The 23,646-nt window shown below is 42.0% G+C and overlaps 2 protein-coding genes and 1 long non-coding RNA gene across 4 annotated transcripts in view; 2 read left to right on the forward strand and 1 right to left on the reverse strand.

The window, feature by feature from the left end:
* The first annotated feature begins 534 nt into the window (after positions 1 to 534).
* On the forward strand, positions 535 to 3,209 carry LOC139562314 (cystatin-F-like). Its single transcript, XM_071379914.1, has 4 exons — positions 535 to 691; positions 1,753 to 1,916; positions 2,087 to 2,209; positions 2,431 to 3,209. Exons 1-4 carry the CDS (start codon positions 652 to 654, stop codon positions 2,533 to 2,535), a joined length of 432 nt encoding a protein of 143 aa, XP_071236015.1. The 5' UTR covers positions 535 to 651; the 3' UTR covers positions 2,536 to 3,209.
* Positions 3,210 to 3,889: 680 nt separating this feature from the next.
* Positions 3,890 to 12,666, reverse strand: apmap (adipocyte plasma membrane associated protein). Of its 2 annotated transcripts, none has more exons than XM_071379898.1 (9): positions 12,330 to 12,666; positions 11,008 to 11,124; positions 10,038 to 10,153; positions 9,269 to 9,361; positions 8,747 to 8,866; positions 8,325 to 8,499; positions 7,944 to 8,078; positions 6,763 to 6,955; positions 3,890 to 4,959 (listed from the first exon to the last, which is right to left on the reverse strand). In XM_071379898.1, the coding sequence occupies exons 1-9, from the start codon at positions 12,419 to 12,421 to the stop codon at positions 4,750 to 4,752; spliced, it is 1,251 nt and encodes a 416-aa protein (XP_071235999.1). In that variant the 5' UTR covers positions 12,422 to 12,666; the 3' UTR covers positions 3,890 to 4,749. The 2 variants fall into 2 exon arrangements, with proteins under 2 accessions (XP_071235999.1, XP_071236000.1); XM_071379899.1 differs by lacking the exon at positions 12,330 to 12,666 and adding an exon at positions 12,032 to 12,056.
* Positions 12,667 to 12,700: 34 nt separating this feature from the next.
* Positions 12,701 to 23,646, forward strand: part of LOC139562316 (uncharacterized) — a 31,573-nt gene continuing 20,627 nt past the window's right edge. Inside the window, exons 1-2 of the long non-coding RNA XR_011672341.1 lie at positions 12,701 to 13,258; positions 17,049 to 17,141. This is a non-coding gene — a long non-coding RNA (uncharacterized lncRNA). The remainder of the gene's footprint in view (positions 13,259 to 17,048; positions 17,142 to 23,646) is intronic.

The following is a 23,646-nucleotide window of genomic DNA, read 5'->3' on the forward strand; positions in this document are numbered from 1 at the left end:
ATATGATTTTCAGAACGTTATGTGCTAGCTGGGTCATTTCAGATTAAAGTCTCCGATTGGACTGTTGGTAGTACTTCTGTGGCTTTCAGTTCAACTAACACAGGAAGTGATGTCAACCAACCCAGGCTCTGCCTTTCTGCTGTCTTCTGCTGTCTTCATGATGATGCTATCACACAGGACTCTGTTGAAAGGCAGCTATAAACCAGTTTAAAGCCAATTCAAAATTGCTTGTGGTGCTTTCCCACTGGGTATACAAGGGTTGAATCATCAACGTTGTTTCCACATCATTTCAATGAAATTCTGTTGAACCAACTTGGAATAGACGTTGAATTGACATCTGTGCCTAGTGGGTTTCTTCTCTTATGTACTTACTGTATGCACCACCTTTCCAAGTAAGCACAATTCATTAAAATAATGTTCTGTTGCAAAAAATATTAAAGAATGTCAATCAAAAGATAATGAAAGAATCAAACTATCTCTTCAGTTTTCACTATTGACTGTACCTGCTAGTTATAATTGGTTGAGATCATGTCCTGTGGGAGGGGGGCCACGGTACGTTTTGCTAGGCTGCAATGTGTGGTGAAAGTGTTGCCTTACAGGAAGTAAAATAAACAGAACAGTGTTGAGAAAGCTCCAACAGGTATTGGCAACATGCTTCTGCTCTTCTCTGGCTTGTGCCTGTGCTCAATTGGTAAGCTCTTTTAATTAACAGGATGACATTGTGTGTGTTCAATTGAAGTTGGAGGTTTTGCATGTCATGTTTGTGAAGCCAATTGGTTGTCTTGGTTTTCTGAGGATTTTGTCAACTTCTTCAGTTTAACACTTCTGATTACTTTACCATAACATAACTACACCAATATCTGTTATTACAAAGCATTTAAATAATGAATTGCCTCTTTGATCAGTAGCAATGCATGACAGTTAATGATCATTCCTATGCAATATAATGGATTTATATCCTGCTTGATTTCTGTAATCGTGTTAGGGTTAGGCCCTTATGGCTTGGCTTCAGTTTGTTTATGAGGAGTCAGATTTCTCTGCTCATGTTGGCTAACTATTTATCAGTATGAGAAAAATATATTGTGTGTCACTTGTCTTCAGTTCTTACTGTCAGTAGTAGCACACAGTCTAATGTAAGTGTGTGTGTGTGTGTGCGTGCGTGCGTGCGTGCGTGCGTACGTACGTGTTTCTCGCGCAAAGACTGTGAAAATGCAGTGTAGATAGGGATGCCAACACCACGTAGATGAGTTACAACCAACAAAAAACAAGTAGGCCTACACAAATGAAAACAATAACATGTCAGGTACAGTACATGTCCACTGCCCAAGCCAACACCAAACAAAGGATACCTTGTTTATTTTAATTTTTCATTAGTATTAGTCTTTTTTAGTATTAGTTCTTAGGGTCAACAATTACCTGTTCCATGTTACTAATTATATTGCCTTTCAATATGCTGATTGTTGGCCTGTTTACTTATGTTTTGCTTATTTAAAAAATATATTTTTGTTTATTATGTATTGTTTTTCAGGCTAATTATTATACTTTTTTGGGGGTGGGGCAGGGGGGAAATTGTATATTTATTTGTTGTGATTTTGTTGTGATCTAAAAGCTTTAAATACAAAAATGTAATATATATAAAAATGATTTACTGTTTGTAGGAGTGTAAAACCTGTAGTACTGTAAACAGACTGTCACCCTAATTTAACAAACATTTGTGAATGGTGTTGAGTAAGCACTTTTATTTGTTTCCAGTCAGTTGCCAAAGGTATACGTCTGTGCCTGGCTCTCCCTATAACATCAGCACGGATAACAAGGGGGTCCTAAAGGCGGTCCTTCACGGGGCCTACTCATTTAACAACCAGACCAATGATGCTTTTCTCTTCAAGCCATCTGCAATCAAGAAAGCAGAAAGACAGGTATGGAGGGCAGACAACAACTTTGACCTTCATGCTGAACTTCTTTGGCTAAAAACCTGTTAGTGAGAATATATAAAATGTGTGGCATATGGTATGGTTCACAATATACTGTAGTTGGTTTTACCAGCGAGGCATAAACGTCTTCGGTTCAACATAGCTTTCTGTTACAGCTTGTAAAGGGGTTCAAATACATTCTGGAAGTAGACCTCTCACGGACTGTGTGCCGCAAAAAGGGGCACAAAGACGCAGACCTGGCCAACTGCAAGTTCCAACCAGATGGTTTGTTACAGCAGGTATTGTACAGTACACATTATGTTTTTAGTGCAGAATTAACAAAAGTTGGAAGAACAGCAGTGTGGATTGAATTTAAATATGATATAGTATGTCGAAGTTGTATGTATAGCAATTGGGTAAAGACCAGCACTCATTTTGGCTGACAAGTGGAATGGATCATGGCTAAATGTCATAACATTGTAGATGATTATTTTTAATAGAGGGCATGTTTGTCTTTCAGACATTCCACTGTGACTTTGAGGTTTGGACTATGCCTTGGCTCCACTTCATGAAGACTACCTATTTTGTTTGCAGTCCATCTGACCGACCTCCCACTTCTTCATGAAACCCAATCCTTCCTCATTTCAATATTCTGAGGAAATCACTAAGCCGTTTCCTTCTTAACATGGTCATATAACTGAGTATATTAAAATAGTTCACTATTTTACAACTTGATGTTAGATGGCTCCTCACCCTGAAAGTAGTCTACGGGCCAGGAGAAACTGTCATCCATGGATCAGTTTTCTTTAAACAGCCACTACGAACTTCAGATAAGTTTATCCACTACAAGATAACAATCAATGGAAGTGATGGGGTCATGTGAGCATGTTTTTTTGTTGTTGAAATGGCCAAATCACCTTTAAGTAACATCAGAACAAATGTGGAGTTGATTTGAATTTGGACATTAAAAAACTTCCATCATTTCCATTGATTGTTAGCTTGGGGTTGGTTAAGGTTAGCTGAAGTTTGTAGTGGCTGTTTAAAGAAAATGGAACCATGGATTACAGTTTATCTTGGCCCATAGACTACTTTCTGGGTGAGGAACCATCTAACATCAAGTTGTAAAATAGTGAACTACTCCTTTAACGTATAGTCAAACAATGGCAATTTCCATGTCTTGAGTAGCAATATGATTTTCAGGCCTTTCAAGTCTAACTTACACAGCTACAACAACCGAAAGGCACATAACGTTGTATTTTATCCTATAATAAAATGGTAAACTGCTTTGACCCTTGCAAATTGTATACCGAATTATAAATAATCACATTTTGGCCTGAGTTAGGGTCTGCACAGACTCTAATCAACAAGCTCTGATTAAAAAAAACGGAACCTTGTGAATAAGGACTTGACAACCAAGCACGATTATATTAAGCCCATGTAAACATAAACCTTCTACAGAGTCCATCTGAAGGCTTGCTCCACCGGGCCTGTTTAACAGCTAGGGTTATCATTCTCCCTCAGCACCCAGTGACCTGAACCCTGACCTTGTGTCTAATAGTCTGTGATACACCTTAATTATTCAAAGGCTCTTATGAAACCAGTGCAGCAGCAGCAGCATCTGATCTTGAGGAGGGAGTAGAGAGCAGAAGAGGCTGACAACTGTAGCAGCGGGCGGCTCTTGGGGTCAGCACTTTCCTCGCAGAGCTCCCGGCACCCTCTTTGACGCAGCACTCTGAGCACCCTCTTTTAATGAGCTTCACTGGCTCTGAGGCAGGGTAGGGTTTCGATCTGCTCTCATGTAGAGGTCTACTGTACTGTACATTGCTGAGGCGTACACCGACACTGGTTTCTCTCATTTAAGACATGTAGTCGGTCAGTAGCAGGCTAATCCTTTATGGCAGTAGTATGTAAACACTGGTAAGTAGCTAAACAAACTGTAGAAATGTGTCACCATGTTTTTCATATTAGACAAAAGCCAGTTTTAAAACATTACTGTTTTAATTCAAAGGAAACTCAGCTGAAGGCCAGCAGCATTCAACATCGAGCAAAACATTTAGATTACGTAAGGTAGTTGACAGTGCAATATGCAAAAGCAGATGAAATGTATCAAAACGAGAGGAAATGATTCATACTTATTTTGGATTCTTTTTGCATCACCTTTATTATGATGAACAAGATCTTTGATTTCTAAATATACACAACAAAATAAATCAGTTCAAAGTGGCACTCCTAAAATAATACTGATTCGGTGTATATTTCAACTGATAAAATTAAGTCTTTGAAATTCTCCCAAGTACAATAATAACATTGTTATATTTAAAGGTGAGATGAGAGCTTAGTGCAAAAATGAAATTAAAAGTTGAGATACTGAATGGTTTAAACAAACAAAAATAAGAACAAATTTGGCACATTTCAACAACCCAAAACACAGACCTGAAAAACAATGTACTTACAACATGGGGATTTTTGGGCAAACTATTTGGCCCAAAGACTGTTTGGTTAAATAAAAAACATTCCTTGAGAAACTACTGAGATGCACTGTCAACAGAAATGAAAGGGTTAATAGTTAATTGTAGGCTGATAAGACTAGAAAGGATGGATATGCATCCCAGTCAAATGTGCCTTAATAGTGCAGATACTTAATGAAGACTAGTCCATTTTTTCCTGAAGCTGGTGAAAAGCAATGCAAATGCAGCACATCAAGCATTAAGCCATTCTTTTCAATTCTGATGTATTTGCTGTTATTGGAAAACAGACTAGGTAGTGAGGTGTTAGGTAGGCAGACAGCAGTCTCATATACGGGTTTCGTCTGAGAAAGTGGTTGTGCTCAGCTCCCAGCTCACACCTTGCTGAGATCCAGCTTGCAGAGGTAAGGGGAGCGGAAAGAGCCTAAGTAGAGGTGGCCGTCGTGCTCGTGTGCCTCACTGACGTAGGCAGCCACCATACCGTGGGGGTCATGGAAGCTACGCACGCACGTCCCGCTCTCCTGCAGCTCTATCACCAGGCTGTAGCGAGGCACAAACTTCATCAGCATGTCTTGGCTGAAGAGCTGCAGGGAGAGGGAGGGAGGGAGGAAGAAAGGAGGGAGGGGAGTGAGGCACACATAGCACCAAAACACGACTGAAGTAGACGACATCACGCATAAAGAAACAAACTGGTCTCATGGTCACAATGAATGAGGTGTATGTATCCCTTCAATATTTGTTAGGCAGGTTTCCAGCTGCCAAGATTCTACAGTGGCTTGTGAAAGTATTCACCCCCCTTGGCATTAAAAAAAAAATACATTTTTGGGGGGTTTGTATCATTTAATTTACACAACATGCCTACCACTTTAAAGATGCAAAATATGTTTTATCGTGAAATAAACAAGACAAAAAAACGAAAAAAGACAAGAAAACTTAAGCATGCATAACTATTCACCCCCCAAAGTCAATACTTTGTAGAGCCACCTTTAGCAGCAATTACAGCTGCAAGTCTCTTGGGGTATGTCTCTATAAGCTTGGCACATCTAGCCACTGGGATTTTTGCCCATTCAAGGCAAAACTGCTCCAGCTCCTTCAAGTTGGATGGGTTCTCTGGAAGACAAACGGGTTTCCATCAAGAATTTCCTTGTATTTAGCGCCATCCATCATTCCTTAAATTCTGACCAGTTTCCTAGTCCCTGCCAATGAAAAACATCCCCACAGCATGATGCTGCCACCACCATGCTTCACTTTGGGGATGGTAAACTCGGGGTGATGAGAGGTGTTGGGTTTGCGCCAGACATAGCATTTTCCTTGATGGTCAAAAAGCTCAATTTTAGTCTCATCTGACCAGAGTACCTTCTTCCATATGTTTGGGGAGTTTCCCACATGTCTTTTGGCAAACACCAAACATGTTTGCTTATTTTTTTCTTTAAGCAATGGCTTTTTTCTGGCCACTTCCATAAAGCCAAGCTCTGTGGAGTGTATAGCTTAAAGTAGTCCTATGGACAGATACTCCAATCTCTGCTTTGAAGCTTTGCAGCTCCTTCAGGGTTATCTTTGGTCTCTTTGTTGCCTCTCTGATTAATGCCCTCCTTGCCTGGTCCGTGAGTTTTGGTGGGCGGCCTTCTCTTGGCAGGTTTGTTGTGGTGCCATATTCTTTCCATTTTTTAATAATGGATTTAAATGGTGCTCCGTGGGATGTTCAAAGTTTCGGATTTTAAAAAATTATAACCCAACCCTGATCTGTACTTCTCCAGAACTTTTCCCCTGATCTTTTTGGAGAGCTCCTTGGTCTTCATGGTGTCGCTTGCTTGGTGGTGCCCCTTGCTTAATGGTGTTGCAGACTCTGGGGCCTTTCAGAACAGGTGTATATATACACTGAGATCATGTGACAGATCATGTGACACTTAAAGTCCACCTGTGTGCAATCTAACTAATTATGTCACATCTGAAGGTAATTGGTTGCACCAGATCTTATTTAGGGGCTTCATAGCAGACGAGGTGAATACATATGCACGCACCACTTTTCTGTTTAGAATTTTTTCAAACATGTAATTTTTTTCATTTCACTTCACAAATTTGGACTATTGTGTATGTCCATTACATGAAATCCAAATAAAAATCTATTTAAATTACAGACTGTAATGCAACAAAGTAGGAAAAACGCCAAGGGGGATGAATACTTTTGCAAGGCACTGTAAACCCTTGTATGTAAAAACACCGAAAAATCAGACTAACAGCAATGAAGACCAGACTCAGTCACAGTAAATTGGACATGCAAATTGTTCTCCCTGTAGTATTTTTTAAAACGTCCATGTAAATGGACAAAGCTATTGGTTTTATATAATATAACGCCATATGATATCAAGTCCTGTCATATCATCTACCTTAAAGATGAGCTTCTTGATCCAGGGCTTCTGGGACAGGAAGTCCAGCATGGAGAAGCCAGGGTTGGGCCGCACCGCTGACATGGCCACCCAGTACCCTCCAGAAGAGCTGCGACGGATGTTGTCAGGGAAACCAGGCAGGTTGTCAATAAACGTGTCCATTCCTCCTTTATTTAGACCTGACACATGGACCCTAGGAGGGACACAGACACACAGTCAATTGAATGGAAATTCAGGAGATGAGGGAAAGAAAGTCCATTGCCTCATGCTTACGGTATGTGTGACAGACAGAGGTATTATGGGAAACAATTCAAAACATTTGAAAAAAATATATATATTTTACGAACAGTCTTCACAATACTTTGAAGTCTGTTATGGAAAGACCACCCAGATTCAGAGTTTTCAGCAGCACCAGGGTATTTGTCTCAGCAAACTGTCTGCATTGATAAAGCAAAGGAAAATGTATGACTTATAACTATTATAAACTAGTTATGGGAGGGAGGAAAGAATCTACTTGCTGGGAAAACCAAAAAGAACATTTAAAATAAATACAAAATAATGCCCCGTTTTTCAAGGAATCAATTTACTGATTTCCATTCTGCACAATCAGCAAATAGAAAACGTCCCCAAACAGTCTGTATTACCATACAGGCTGAAATGAACAAAGAATTAACACCTCCCTCACACTCATTCCCCCTCACCCCCAAAACAAATTCAGCAGGAAGGAGCTGCCTCCCCCCTCTACCCACACTAGTATTACTACTAGAGAAAGGACAAGCTAATTTTGTCTTTCTACTCAGGCAGCTTGGTGAAGGGGCTCCGTTACCGAGGCAACAGTCTGCTTGCATCATTTATCCAGGTGAGGCTTGGGAGAATTGACTGTGTTCCTTGCAGGTTTTAAAAAGTGTGATATTACAAAGGCGAAATAAACCCATGAAATCGTGTTACAGTGGAAGGAAAATAATGAAAACCAGAGGAGAATAACAACCCTGTGGGCGCACTTTGAGCACGTTCAAAAAGTGGGCACCACAACAACTTAGCATCTGACGAAACATGAGATCGTTCCAAAGGAGGAAGAGAGAGAGATACGCGGGGGGGATCCCCTGTGGGTAGCATTTCTTCACTCAGTGAATTAGTTAAATAAGGCTGGTCGTGTTGCTCAGGAGGATCAACTACAGCACCTGCGAATCCTAGCCATGGTAGTCTCAGTCACCAGCACAGACTCCTCATCAGGGAAAAGCTGGATCCCGTTGGCAAAACGAAGGTTCTCCATCAACACGGTTACCTCCTTGGTCTCTGTGTCGTACTCTAACACACTGAAAGACAGACAAAGGGTTACATATGGACAGCTTTTCTCAGACTTCAGGTTGTTGTCTTTATAAACTGTTCCTTTTCTTAAAAATGAAAGGTACCCACATCATGTATGAACACACATGCTTTTAAGGCCCTATACTGATCTAAAATCTATATTAACTATCAATAGAAACTCTTTACAAAAGGAGACAAGACCTTGCTATTAGAATGTGCTCAAAGCTCTCCCTAAGGTTTGTGGTAACAGTTACCGTCCATCTGCTGTGGCCTCCATGATGAGATGAAGGTAGTCTCTGCGCTGCCACCTGCTGCTAGAGTCTGTGAAGTACACTTTCCTCCCATCCTGTGTTACATCCAGGTCATTGACGAAGGAGAGCCTCCGGCCCCCAACCATCTGCCCAGCCGACACCAGGTTGGTCACCTCACCTTTACGATGAGTCAAGGAGTGAGAGTTACATCACTAAAATGTCTTGCATAATACCACACTTTTATTTGGAAGATATTATATGCAACAAAATTGATTATACTGAGTAATAGGTGAAAATTGTTGGGGAATTCCTCGCAAAAAAAATGAACCGGTCTATGTCACAATACTGATATGAAAATCTATCCTATAAAGGAAATAAAGCCATTGCTATGTAGAAGCTTGCCCTTGGCTGTGTGTGCTGCTGACCTGTGACAGGGTTGACCTCGAACAGCCCCAGATAGGCATCAGCTACAAACAGGGTGCCGTTAGGACCCACTCTGATACCCAGGGGTCGTCCACAGCTAGGCTCCTGCTCACGGGATCCATCTAAAACATACCACACAATCCCAGTGGATATGAGGTATCTGAAGTAATTCCTTATTTATTGGGTGCTATTTATTATTTCAATCATTTTGAACAGGCTAATCTGATTAATATGAGCAAATACTAGAGTTCGAGCTCGGCCTTTTTTTGACATGTCATTTCAGTTTTGAGCCACACTGCAAGGCCTGTTGTGCATTAAGCCATCCTTGTTGTGCAAGTATAAAAACAATCCATAAAAGGCATGAGTGAAATGCAACTGCTAAGAGTTGCTTATGATTGAACTGTTGGGTCATTTCTGTCTAAATCATGTCATGTTGAGACAACATTGTGAAATTAAAGCTTGTGAAATCAGGTCTAACGCAATGAGTGAGGAATCAATCACAGCTCTAGTCCTTGCTCACTTACCACACGGTGGCTTGCCAAGTCTGGCTATAACAGTGATGCTCTTGCCTTCAATCTTCACTATCTTCCCGTCAGCCGTACCTGTGTAAATCACATCTAGAGAAGGAGATAGACAATAACAATTAGCATTTACAAACTGAAAAAACGCCAGGGCAATATGTTGGACACGGTTCACCATTATGACCTTCAGAAAAGCAAAACAGTTGCAGAGGAACATATGTGAAAATATGTGTCATCTCAAATATCCGTCTGTCACTAAGAAATGTTAGTGGTCACATACACATGTTTAGCAGATATTATTGAAGGTGTAGCGAAATGCTTATGTTTCTAGCTCCAACAGTGCAGTAATATCTAACAAGTAATATCTAACAATACACACAAATCTAAGTAAAGGAATGGAATTAAGAATATATAAATATATGGACCAGCAATGTCAGAGTGGCATGTACTAAGATACAGTAGTATAGAATACAGTATATACATATGAGATGAGTAATGCCAAATATATAAACATTATTAAAGTGACTAGTGTTCCATTATTAAAGTGGCCAGTGATAAGACCACGCTTATCATAGCTCATTTGGAAAACCTAAACATCTGCTATTATTGGTCAACAGCGTGTCTGCAATCCAGACGGCATTGCCCTATCACCTTGAAATATCAGCTGATGTTACTGTGGCCACACCATACATTACACAAGCCCAAACAAACTGGGTGAAGGACATTGTCATGTGGCGAGACTCCAGCTGGAATGCTTTACTCCCATACTGACCTCCGAAGTTGGCAATGGACTCTGGGCCAACAAGCTGGTCCTCAAACAGCCGCTGTGCCTCCCTCAGCTTAAAGTTGGGCTCGTAACACCCAGACATAAGGGGAGGCTCATTGAGGCTAAAAAAAACAAACAAGAGAAAACAAATTAGGAAACAGAATCAGTATGAATCACTGATCAACACCCTTGCCCTAGACTAGCCTGTACCCTGAAGCCTAGTGCTGTGGAGAAAAGGGAGAGAGGAAATCCTTGGCCCCAAGACGTCAGAATGGATCATTAACTGTGGATGCAGAATTTAGAAATTAATTCTAATGAGGACAGGGAGTCGCATGCTATTTGTTCTGAGGGGCAGACACTGGTTACAAATGAGATCAGCCACTGTGCAAGTTGGGGCAGCAAATCACTCAATCTAATAGCATTAGTAGAGAACGCAGTATGGAGAAATACAGCTATGCAGTTGTGGAGAGATCAGGGTTGTGGCAGTGGAGTGGACAAGAGTGATTCTGAACTGACTGGAGGCGCCTAAAAGGAAATCGCACCCGTGCATTCAGACTATGAGCAGAGTGCCTTATCAATATTGTTTGGCTAAGCATTTTATATTTGCATCAGAACATTAGGCCTACATGATGAATTCTATTGCTTAGGGATGATTGAAACCATTCTACATACTAACGTTATATACTACTACATAATGTATATTATACAAGTACTATACGCCTAGTCATTCAGTGGCGTAACATCTGTGAGAGGGACTTGTGGTAGAAGTGTACAGAACAGTTTCCACAAAACTATTTCAAGAGTTGAAAAGTAAGCAGAAATGTTGACTATGCAGACGGACTAAAGTATTTTGCAGTAAAGCTGATTAGTGTAAACATTCCTTGAAGTCAATACATTTCTGAGCTATTAGAGTTAACATGATTCTAAAGACCAGGAGAAAAAAAAGAGAGAAGGATTTAAATTCTTGACATCTCACCTGAGCAGCTCAGGGTGAATAGGAGACTCGAGCAGGAAAAAGACTACAAGCAATGGAAGGATCAGGCATCCTCCCAGGGTCACCAGGGTCACACGGAATACCTTTCCACTGTAGGTACTGGGAACAACAAAACGTAGATACATTTTCTATAGAGCTAAGGGATGAGGCTGAGGAAATGTAACCTCTCAAATTCATAGAGAACTCTAGATGCAAGGACTGACATCCACATGATAAATATTAGCAAGCTTTACAGTACCAGTCAAAAGTTTGGGCACACCTACTCATTCAATGGTTTTCTTTATTTTTTACTATTTTCTTTTACAATCACCCGACCTCAACCCAATTGAGATGGTTTGGGATGAGTTGGACCGCAGAGTGAAGGAAAAGCAGCCAACAAGTGCTCAGCATATGTGGGAACTCCTTCAATACTGTTGGAAAAGCATTCCAGGTGAAGCTGGTTGAGAGAATACCAAGAGTGTGCAAAGCTGTCATCAATGCAAAGTGTGGCTACTTTGAAGAATCTCAAATATAAAATACATTTGGATTTGTTTAACACTTTTTTGGTTACTACATGATTTCATGTGTTATTTCATAGTTTTGATGTCTTCACTGTTATTCTACAATGTAGAAAATAGCAAAAATAAAGAAAAACCCTGGAATGAGTATGTGTGTCCAAACCTTTGACTGGAACTCTACATAGTTTATGTTCTTTGGTTTGTAAACAATGGAGTAGGCTTATAACTTTTATGTTGTTGGTTAAATACAGGTTTGATTGCTGTGTTAAGCTCCTGAAGCATAGGCCTAAGTTACATTCTTCAAGAATCAATGGGTATTTTGAACAGATTCCCAGATCTCAAACTGTAGTTTTAATAATATCAATATGTTATTGGGTGTTTGAAGAGATCCATGAGGTCAGCTGAGGTCAACAGTAAATGATGCAGTACACAAACATACACACAGAATGCAAATGCATATTTTTTCCCCCAGAGAGAATGCATCTATGACAAACCTGAATAAGCCTTACCGTCACTCAGCGCATGCTGGCCAATGCTCTCTCCACTGACTGGTTTGGTTCCTACCATGCACGCATAATGCAAAGTAATTCATCCACTGTTACCCGTCAGTGAGTGGAAAACTGACCTAGATATGGATTGTGTTTACCTCTGCATCTGTCATCAGCTAGCAAGTGGAAATGCGAATCATGCACTCTGAAACACAGTGGTTGACTGCATCTGTGCGTGAGGCAATACATACTACATAGCAAGGAAAGCAGTATCTGATGATAATATGAATACTGTATTATTTAGAATAGGCTAGTTTACCTGGTGCCCTTGTATTGGGGTTCCTGTAATTCGTCTGTGATAATCTGTGGTCTGTTCAGCCTCCTGAACCGCAGTCCCTCTGGCTCATTCATACTGAAATGAGACTTCTACTATCACTCTATCCCAAAATGAGGTTTCAGGTAAGCAGCTTGCTACATGAGAAGGTTGATAATTCGATTGCTTGTAAAGACAGATACATGCAGGACATCGTAGTGATAGCTACAGTATTCAACGACGAGCTTTCCCGGCCGTGGACAGTTTTTACGCAATACGCATTTTTTTATTCTACGTCAGACGACAGGTGCCGTCTCTAATCCTTGATATTCAACGCCACCTGCTGTTGTGGAGTGTGCGCTACAGATCTTTTTTAAAAGGTCATATCAAACACGGAAGAGGAAGCGAGACATCCCACTTCCTCATTGTTTCTATTTTAACGGAAGTCCAGACCCTGCTGCTATCGCATTGGAGGCTATGGAGAGCCACCCCCTTTTTTTCAAATGGTTTACCACCTGAGTTAACGATCTTAATTTAGCCACCGTCTTTGGTCATATGATCTGAGGAAGGTCAAAATTGGTCCGAGAACACAGGGATAAGCGTGGTCTATAGAGTACCACAGTATGAGTCATAATAACCCAAAAACCAAGCATTCAAACAAGGAAATTGTTCCAATAATTTTTTCACAATTTATTTTTCCCATATGGGATTTTAGAAACACTTAAAATAATGGCTCTGTTTTGTGTAAGCTTACACTGGCCTGACGTTTTGACAACAGTGTAAATCTCTCCAAGACAAGGTGACTTTTATCAATATATTCGCCTGTATCCCCCCCCCCCCAAAAAAAATGCTAACCAATTAGCTGTTAATGTGGCTATCAAAAATAACTACCAATACCATGATGATCTGGACGAGACTGCTGAATTAAGGAAAAGGTAAGAATCCCTGGATAAACTGCAGTATCTAATGTTGGCCAAATTTTGTAATTAATAAATTGCCTACATTTTAAAAAATTGATAATTCTGTGAACTGTCTTGTGCAAGTTTTAAATTGAAGTGGATGCTATCGAAATTCTACTTCACCTACACAATTTAAATGAATGAATATCATGATAAGTAAATTAGATACCAGACCAAGGTTTTTGTAACATTCACAAGACTTGTTTTGTATTTTTGTGATGATTTTCTCAAAATATAACCAGGTAGTGAGTGTAAGACCAAAAATATAAGTTACTGAGTTACAGTTCATATAAGGAAATCAATCAGTTGAAATAAACGCATTAGGCCCTAATCTATGGATTTCACATGACTGGGAATACAGATATGCATCTGTTGGTCACAGATACCTTTTGTAAAAAAGGTAGGGGTGTGAATCAGAACCAGTCCGTATCTAGTGTGACCGCCATTTGCCTCATGCAGCGTGACACATCTCCTTCGCATAGAGTTGATCAGGCTGTTGATTGTGGCCTGTGGAATGTTGTCCCACTCTTCTTCAATGGCTGTGCGAAGTTGCTGGATATTGGCGGGAACTGGAACACGCTGTCGTAAACGTTGATCCAGAGCATCCCAAACATGTTCAATGGCTGACATGTCTGGTGAGTATGCAGGCCATGGAAGAACTGGGCAATTTTCAGCTTCCAGGAATTGTGTAAAGATCCTTACGACATGGGGCCGTGCATTATCATGCTGAAACATGAGGCGGCGGATGAATGGCACGACAATGGGCCTCAGGATCTCGACACGGTATCTCTGTGCATTCAAATTGCCATCGATAAAATGCAATTGTGTTCGTTGTCCGTAGTTTATGCCTGCCCTGTTCACAACGTTGACATCAGCAAACCATTCACCCACACGACGCCATACACGCTTTCTGCCATCTGCCCGGTACAGTTGAAACCAGGATTCATCCATGACTAGCACACTTCTCCAGTGTGCCAGTGGCCATCGAAGGTGAGCATTTGCCCACTGAAGTCGGTTACGACGTCGAACTGCAGTCAGGTCAAGGATGACAGGTCGAGGACGACAAGCATGCAGATGAGCTTCCCTGAGACGGTTTCTGACAGTTTGTGCAGAAATTCTTTGGTTGTGTAAACCAACAGTTTCATCAGCTGTCCGGGTAGCTGGTCTCAGTCGATCCCGCAGGTGAAGAAGCCGGATGTGGAGGTCCTGGGCTGCCGTAGTTACACGTGGTTTGGAGGCCGGTTGGACTTACTGCCAAATTCTCTAAAACAACGTTGGAGGCGGCATATGGTAGAGAAATGAACATTCAATTCTCTGGCAACAGCTCTGGTGGACATTCCTGCAGTCAGTATGCCAATTGCATGCTTCCTCAAAACTTGAGACATCTGTGGCATTGTGTTGTGTGACAAAACTGCACATTTTAGAGTGGTCTTTAGAGTGGTCTTTTACTGTCAGGTGGATGGATTATCTTGGCAAAGGAGAAATGTGTGCACCAAATTTGAGAGAAATAAGCTTTTTGTGCATATGGAACATTTCTGGGATATTTTATTTCAGTTCATGAAACGTCGGACCAACACTTTAGATGTTACGTTTATATTTTGGTTCAGTGTACTAGAATGATAACATATTGGTGTTTTTGCAGCATGTATGGGATGCTGTTGTTTGCCCTTGTGTATACCTTTTTCATTATTATTTGTGATAGTGCAACATGGAATTGTAACAGATGTGATTAAAATGGAGCAGATCTTCAAAACGTTATACAGATGCACCATTGAGAGCATCTTGACTGGCTCCATCACCACTTGGTATGGAAACTGCTTGGCATCCGACCGCAAGACGCTACAGAGGGTAGTGCATAAGGCCCAGTACATCACAGGGGCCAAACTCCCAACTACCACTTACTACTGCACATTGTCTTGGTACTGAAACTCCTTGTATATATCCTCGTTATTGTCTTATTGTTACTATTTCCTTTTTTATTCAGCAAATATTTGTCTTACTTTTTAACTCTGCATTGTTGGAAATGTAAGTAAGAATTACACTGTAAAGTGTACACCTGTTGTATGTGGCCAAGCAGTCAAATGCACTTGGTATTGACCCCTGGTATCTGAGGTACTTGCTTATTAAGGTCCGGTTTCCCAGACAGGGATTAAGCCTTGTCCTGGACCTAAAAGCAAATTTAATGGAACTTCTACATAGAACATGCTTTTTAGTTTGGACTACTTCTGGGTGGGACTTTTTTTAAATTATGTTACTTAGATTGACGCATGGGTGTGGGGGGGGATACTAAGCTAACATATGGAATTGTTTTATTCAGCTATTTGATTTTGAATTTTAGAACCCCTTTAGGTCTCCCCCAAAAATAAAAAAATATTTGGTAAAATACTGAATTTGGCCATTACTACTATAGAAACGCTTTGAATAACACATTCATAAATGTCAAAAAATACAGTCACAAATATATATCATAAGGAATAAGGTTTTGAAGTGTCTGTCCTACATCTAGGAGATATAAGAAAGCTCAGGAAATAAACGCAGCAAAAAAAGAAATGTCCTCTCACTGTTAACTGCATTTATTTTCAGCAAACTTAACATGTGTAAATATTTGAATGAACATAACAAGATTCAACAACTGAGACATAAACTGAACAAGTTCCACAGACATGTGACTAACAGAAATGGAATAATGTGTCCCTGAACAAAGGGGGGAACATAATCAAAAGTAACAGTCAGTATCTGGTGTGGCCACCAGCTGCATTAAGTACTGCAGTGCATCTCCTCCTCATGGACTGCACCAAATTTGCCAGTTCTTGCTGTGAGATGTTACCCCACTTTTCCACCAAAGCACCTGCAAGTTCCCGGACATTTATGTGGGAAATGGCCCTAGCCCTCACCCTCCGATCCAACAGATCCCAGATGTGCTCAATGGGATTGAGATCCGGGCTCTTCGCTGGCCATGGCAGAACACTGACATTCCTGTCTTGCAGAAAATCAGGCACAGAACGAGCAGTATGGCTGGTTGCATTGTCATGCTGGAGGGTCATGTCAGGATGAGCCTGCAGGAAGGGTACCACATGAGGGAGGAGGATGTCTTTCCTGTAACGCACAGTGTTGAGATTGCCTGCAATGACAACAAGCTCAGTCCGATGATGCTGTGACACACCGCCCCAGACCATGACGGACCCTCCACCTCCAAATCGACAGGCCTCGGGGTAACGCTCATTCCTTCGACGATAAATGCTAATTCGACTATCACCCCTGGTGAGACAAAACCGCGACTCGTCAGTGAAGAGTCGGATGTACCGATCCTGTGCAGGTGTTGTTACACGTGGTCTGCCACTGCGAGGATGATCAGCTGTCCGTCCTGTCTCCCTGTAGCACTGTCTTAGGCGTCTCACAGTACGGACATTGCAATTTATGGCCCTGGCCACATCTGCAGTCCTCATGCCTCCTTGCAGCATGCCTAAGGCACGTTCACGCAGAGCAGGGACCCTGGGCATCTTTCTTTTGGTGTTTTTCAGAGTCAGTAGAAAGGCCTTTTTAGTGTCCTAAGTTTTCATAACTGTGACCTTAATTGCCTACCGTCTGTTAGCTGTTAGTGTCTTAACGACCGTTCCACAGGTGCATGTTCATTAATTGTTTATGGTTCATTGAACAAGCATGGGAAACAATGTTTAAACCCTTTACAATTATTTGGATTTTTACGAATTATCTTTGAAAGACAGGGTCCTGAAAAAGGGACGTTTCTTTTTTTTGCTGAGTTTAGATGCCGACGATGATGCACCACACTGGACAGAGTGAGCTTATTCCTAGCTGAAAGGGGACTGCTGCCATCTACCGGGCTGGAGTGAGAGTACAGGTAGGTGTGTGTAGATCTGGCTGGCATTTATTTACATATCACTAAGTATGGGTATCTCCTCCTCTTTATCGGAGTGGATTCGGATCCGACATTTACTACAGGGGTTCCCAAACTTTTTCACTCGGGCCCCCCTGTCAGTACAGTCTATTTCTATGGGTACTAGCGCTGTTCATGTTCACACCCCTCTTGTTGGTGGAGAGCATTGTGCAGGATATTTCCTGCAATTCTACACATGTTGTCATGGTGTGCAAAGACAATTTTCAGTATTAAAGCAAATTGTCTTGCAATTCTTTACATTTTGCCATGTCTAATGTGTATTCATGTGATATTTGAGTGAAGAAAAAAAATTACAACAATATCTTTGGGCTAGAAAACCTAAATAAATAAATATTAGCTGACATGGGCTAGTTGATCTGGACATTTCTGAAAAGTTATAAATAGCTCTCTAAGGTATGCAACGACTAACATGACAAGAGGAACTGATGATGCACTTCGACATTTCGAAATTGCACTTTGTGCATTCTACTATTACAACTATTACAAATCAAGAGTAAGTTTAAAGCTGAGTTCCACTGATTTACTGGACCTTTCCTCCCGAAGCTTCTGCCACAGATTATTTAATTATATTGACTAGATATTTAGTGGCCGCTCTAACAATGAAAATAAATGTCTTAAAAAAATGGAAGGCAGTCAGGAGGAGGTAATATCAGGTGGGACCATTCTAGCCAATGAGAGGGCTATACGCGTGTGAACAGGCACAACTCCGAAATAAAGTGTTTTTTTTCTCAAAGTTTACCGTGATGTCACGTGTCCTACTTATATCAAATCAAATCAAATCAAATTTTATTAGTCACATACACATGGTTAGCAGATGTTAATGCGAGTGTAGCGAAATGCTTGTGCTTCTAGTTCCGACAATGCAGTAATAACCAACAAGTAATCTAACCTAACAATTCCACAACTACTACCTTACACACACACACAAGTGTAAAGGGATAAAGAATATGTACATAAAGATATATGAATGAGTGGTGGTACAGAACGGCATGGCAGATGCAGTAGATGGTATAGAGTACGGTATATACATATGAGATGAGTACTGTAGGGTATGTAAACATAAAGTGGCATAGTTTAAAGTGGCTAGTGGTACATGTATTACATAAAGATGGCAAGATGCAGTAGATGATATAGAGTACAGTATATACATATGAGATGGGTAATGTAGGGTATGTAAACATTATATTAAGTGGCATTGTTTAAAGTGGCTAGTGGTACATTTTTACATAATTTCCATCAATTCCCATTTTTAAAGTGGCTGGAGTTGAGTCAGTATGTTGGCAGCGGCCGCTAAATGTTAGTGGTGGCTGTTTAACAGTCTGATGGCCTTGAGATAGAAGCTGTTTTTCAGTCTCTCGGTCCCTGCTTTGATGCACCTGTACTGACCTCGCCTTCTGGATGATAGCGGGGTGAACAGGCAGTGGCTTGGGTGGTTGTTGTCCTTGATGATCTTTATGGCCTTCCTGTGACATCGGGTGGTGTAGGTGTCCTGGAGGGCAGGTAGTTTGCCCCTGGTGATGCGTTCTGCAGACCTCACTACCCTCTGGAGAGCCTTACGGTTGTGGGCGGAGCAGTTGCCGTACCAGGCGGTGATACAGCCCGACAGGATGCTCTCGATTGTGCATCTGTAGAAGTTTGTGAGTGCTTTTGGTGACAAGCCGAATTTCTTCAGCCTCCTGAGGTTGAAGAGGCGCTGCTGCGCCTTCTTCACAACGCTGTCTGTGTGGGTGGACCAATTCAGTTTGTCCGTGATGTGTACACCGAGGAACTTAAAACTTTCCACCTTCTCCACTACTGACCCGTCGATGTGGATAGGGGGGTGCTCCCTCTGCTGTTTCCTGAAGTCCACGATCATCTCCTTTGTTTTGTTGACGTTGAGTGTGAGGTTATTTTCCTGACACCACACTCCGAGGGCCCTCACCTCCTCCCTGTAGGCCGTCTCGTCGTTGTTGGTAATCAAGCCTACCACTGTAGTGTCATCCGCAAACTTGATGATTGAGTTGGAGGCGTGCATGGCCACGCAGTCGTGGGTGAACAGGGAGTACAGGAGAGGGCTCAGAACGCACCCTTGTGGGGCCCCAGTGTTGAGGATCAGCGGGGTGGAGATGTTGTTACCTACCCTCACCACCTGGGGGCGGCCCGTCAGGAAGTCCAGGACCCAGTTGCACAGGGCGGGGTCGAGACCCAGGGTCTCGAGCTTGATGACGAGTTTGGAGGGTACTATGGTGTTAAATGCTGAGCTGTAATCGATGAACAGCATTCTCACATGGGTATTCCTCTTGTCCAGATGGGTTAGGGCAGTGTGCAGTGTGGTTGCGATTGCGTCGTCTGTGGACCTATTGGGTCGGTAAGCAAATTGGAGTGGGTCTAGGGTGTCCGGTAGGGTGGAGGTGATATGGTCCTTGACTAGTCTCTCAAAGCACTTCATGATGACGGAAGTGAGTGCTACGGGGCGGTAGTCGTTTAGCTCAGTTACCTTAGCTTTCTTGGGAACAGGAACAATGGTGGCCCTCTTGAAGCATGTGGGAACAGCAGACTGGGATAAGGATTGATTGAATATGTCCGTAAACACACCAGCCAGCTGGTCTGCGCATGCTCTGAGGACGCGGCTGGGAATGCCGTCTGGGCCTGCAGCCTTGCGAGGGTTAACACGTTTAAATGTTTTACTCACCTCGGCTGCAGTGAAGGAGAGCCCGCAGGTTTTGGTAGGGGGCCGTGTCAGTGGCACTGTATTGTCCTCAAAGCGGGCAAAAAAGTTGTTTAGCCTGTCTGGGAGCAAGACATCCTGGTCCGCGACGGGGCTGGTTTTCTTTTTGTAATCCGTGATTGACTGTAGACCCTGCCACATACCTCTTGTGTCTGAGCTGTTGAATTGCGACTCGATTTTGTCTCTGTACTGGGACTTAGCCTGTTTGATTGCCTTGCGGAGAGAATAGCTACACTGTTTGTATTCGGTCATGCTTCCGGTCACCTTGCCCTGGTTAAAAGCAGTGGTTCGCGCTTTCAGTTTCACGCGAATGCTGCCGTCAATCCACGGTTTCTGGTTTGGGAATGTTTTAATCGTTGCTGTGGGTACGACATCGTCAATGCACTTCCTAATGAACTCGCTCACCGAATCAGCATATTCGTCAATATTGTTGTTGGACGCGATGCGGAACATATTCCAATCCGCGTGATCGAAGCAGTCTTGAAGCGTGGATTCAGATTGGTCGGACCAGCGTTGAACAGACCTGAGCGCGGGAGCTTGTTGTTTGAGTTTCTGTTTGTAGGCTGGAATCAACAAAATGGAGTCGTGGTCAGCTTTTCCGAAAGGGGGGCGGGGGAGGGCCTTATATGCGTCGCGGAAATTAGTATAACAATGATCTAGGGTTTTCCCAGCCCTGGTAGCACAATCGATATGCTGATAGAATTTAGGGAGTTTTGTTTTTAGATTAGCCTTGTTAAAATCCCCAGCTACGATGAATGCAGCCTCAGGGTGTGTGGTTTCCAGTTTACAAAGAGTCAGATAAAGTTCGTTCAGGGCCATCGATGTGTCTGCTTGGGGGGGAATATATACGGCTGTGATTATGATTATCGGTACTCTCATAACAACCTAAACATTACGAAACTTATATTCGTTCAAATAAGCCACACGTAGCAAATAAGGCATTCCATTTTTTTGTTAACCAAATTCGATACTCTCATTGACCTCCATACAAAAACGAATCGCTTGACGAGCGCAAGAAACGCCACCTACTGGAGAAGAAGATTTGGGGGCCAGGTACTCAATTCAGAGATATTAGAGAAAGGAGATAGAAATCCAGCACTCTGTCGACCAATCACGTTCAAGTTATCATGCTGCGTCACACGGTTGCTAAAACAATCGTCACGCAATCCCGCCACAAAGTCAGTGAATGAGTCAAGAAACCTCCCTATTTTCATCGAAAGTACGTAATGTCACGATTCAAAAGCTATAACATATTACAGAGAACCAGTTAATTATTTTATATGTAGGAAATGATTTGTAATGTTGCAGTTCTTGTTGACAAAAGTCATGCTAATGTTGTGTTTTTGAGCTAGCTCCCAATTGACTCCCATTTACTCCACGAAGGAGAGCTCTCCTTGTGCCAGAATAGCCCAGAATGAACCGCGCGGTCCATTGCCGAGGCATGGGCAACGCACACAATGGCTTCAATACGATTCAAATAGAGTGTCCCATCTCCTCAAAAGTATCTCTGCCAGTTATCCCTCTCGCTTCGCCTTTTCCTCTCTGTCTCTGCGCATTTGCGGAATTCTCTACTTACGCAGTCTTCTCTACTCATAGAGCGTCAATCAATCAAATGTATTTATAAAACATCAGCAGATGTCGCAAAGTGTTAAACAGAAACCCAGCCTAAAACCCCAAACAGCAAGCAATGCAGATGTAGAAGATTTAAAGAACAGGCTACTCTGGCAAATGATGGTTGTCAAATAAAGTTAGATCAAAGCTGAATCAATGTCTGCAAGATCACATTATGATAGTATTGTACATATAACCGTATATAATAGCATAGTATAACATTACTGTTAGAGACAAAAAACAGCATCTTATATTTTATGACAGGGGTTCTTAAACTTTTTCAGCCTGGACCCAAATGAGAAATTCTGTGTTTTCCTGGGGCCCAAGCTTAGGAAAATATGCAACGATACATAAATATTTGTACATTTCATTATACAATATACAGTTGTGGCCAAAAGTTTTGAGAATGACACAAATATTAATTTTCACAGAATGTTATGAAGAGTGATTAGAGGAATTGCAATTACTTGCAAAGTCCCTCTTTGCCATGCAAATGAACTGAATCCCCCAAAAACATTTCCGCTGCATTTCAGCCCTGCCACAAACGGACCAGCTGACATCATGTCAATGATTCTCTCGTTAACACAGGTGTGAGTGTTGACGAGGACCAGGCTGGAGATCACTCTGTCATGCTGATTGAGTTCAAATAACAGACTGGCAGCTTCAAAAGGAGGGTGGTGCTTGGAATCATTGTTCTTCCTCTGTCAACCATGGTTACCTGCAAGGAAACACGTGCCGTCATCATTGCTTTGCACAAAAAGGGCTTCACAGGCAAGGATATTGCTGCCAGTAAGATTGCACCTAAATCAACTATTTGTCGGATCATCAAGAACTTCAAGGAGAGCGGTTCAATTGTTGTGAAGAAGGCTTCAGGGCGCCCAAGAAAGTCTTGCAAGCTCCAGGACCGTCTCCTAAAGTTGATTCAGCTGTGGGATCGGGGCACCACCAGTACAGAGCTTGCTCAGGAATGGCAGCAGAGTGACGCACAGTGAGGCGAAGAATTGGAGGATGGCCTGGTGTCAAGAAGGGCAGCAAAGAAGCCACTTCTCTCCAGGAAAAACATCAGGGACAGACTGGTATTCTGCAAAAGGTACAGGGATTGGACTGCTGAGGACTGGGGTAAAGTCATTTTCTCTGATGAATCCCCTTTCCGATTGTTTGGGGCATCCGGAAAAAAGCTTGTCCAGAGAAGACAAGGTGAGCGCTACCATCAGTCCTGTGTCATGCCAACAGTAAAGCATCCTGAGACCATTCATGTGTGGGGTTGCTTCTCAGCCAAGGGAGTGGGCTCACTCACGATTTTGCCTAAGAACACAGCCATGAATAAAGAATGGTACCAACACATCCTCCGAGAGCAACTTCTCCCAACCATTCAGGAACAGTTTGATGACGAACAATGCCTTTTCCAGCATGATGGAGGACCTTGCCATAAGGCAAAAGTGATAACTAAGTGGCTCGGGGAACAAAACATCGATATTTTGGGTCCAAGGCCAGGAAACTCACCAGACCTTAATCCTATTGAGAACTTGTGGACAAACAAAAACCCACATATTCTGACAAACTCCAAGCATTGATTATGCAAGAATGGGCTGCCATCAGTCCGGATGTGGCCCAGAAGTTAATTGCATGCCAGGGCGGATTGCAGAGGTCTTGAAAAAGAAGGGTCAACACTGCAAATATCGACTCTTTGCATCAACTTCATGTAATTGTCAATAAAAGCCTTTGACACTTATGAAATGCTTGTAATTATACTTCAGTATTCCATAGTAACATCTGACAAAAATATCTAAAGACACTGAAGCAGCAAACATTGTGGAAATTAATATTTGTGTCATTCTCAAAACTTTTGGCCACGACTGTAAACAAAAACAAATAACAATTAAATTAAATATCCATATAAATATCTATTAATGTTTATTTTCCCCAATTAAAACACTTACATATCTGTCTAGGTTGGAACTGTTGCTGTTAAAATACAAATAATTTTCATTCTGAACTGGAATAAACGGATTGATCACATCACACAGATGAATAACAGAACACACACACAGGCTTTTTGATAGTGCAACCCTAAGTAACAGTACAGATGAAAAATGATCAGGCCTACTGTAGAAATTATTGTTGAAAGAA

This window comes from Salvelinus alpinus, chromosome 32 (assembly GCF_045679555.1).
Source record: "Salvelinus alpinus chromosome 32, SLU_Salpinus.1, whole genome shotgun sequence".
NCBI classification, from domain to species: Eukaryota; Metazoa; Chordata; class Actinopteri; order Salmoniformes; family Salmonidae; genus Salvelinus; species Salvelinus alpinus.

What these genes read in the sequence shown, in the direction of transcription:
- LOC139562314 (XM_071379914.1), top strand. Translation starts at nt 652, where the DNA reads ATGCTTCTGCTCTTCTCTGGCTTGTGCCTGTGCTCAATTG. An exon ending in CTTGTGCCTGTGCTCAATTG is followed by an intron (nt 692 to 1,752) that starts GTAAGCTCTTTT and finishes ATTTGTTTCCAG; the next exon opens with TCAGTTGCCAAAGGTATACG. An exon ending in TCAAGAAAGCAGAAAGACAG is followed by an intron (nt 1,917 to 2,086) that starts GTATGGAGGGCA and finishes TTTCTGTTACAG; the next exon opens with CTTGTAAAGGGGTTCAAATA.
- apmap (XM_071379898.1), bottom strand. Translation starts at nt 12,421, where the DNA reads ATGAATGAGCCAGAGGGACTGCGGTTCAGGAGGCTGAACAGACCACAG. An exon ending in CCCCAATACAAGGGCACCAG is followed by an intron (nt 11,125 to 12,329) that starts GTAAACTAGCCT and finishes TGTTGTTCCCAG; the next exon opens with TACCTACAGTGGAAAGGTAT. An exon ending in TCAAGAAGCTCATCTTTAAG is followed by an intron (nt 4,960 to 6,762) that starts GTAGATGATATG and finishes CTCTCCCTGCAG; the next exon opens with CTCTTCAGCCAAGACATGCT.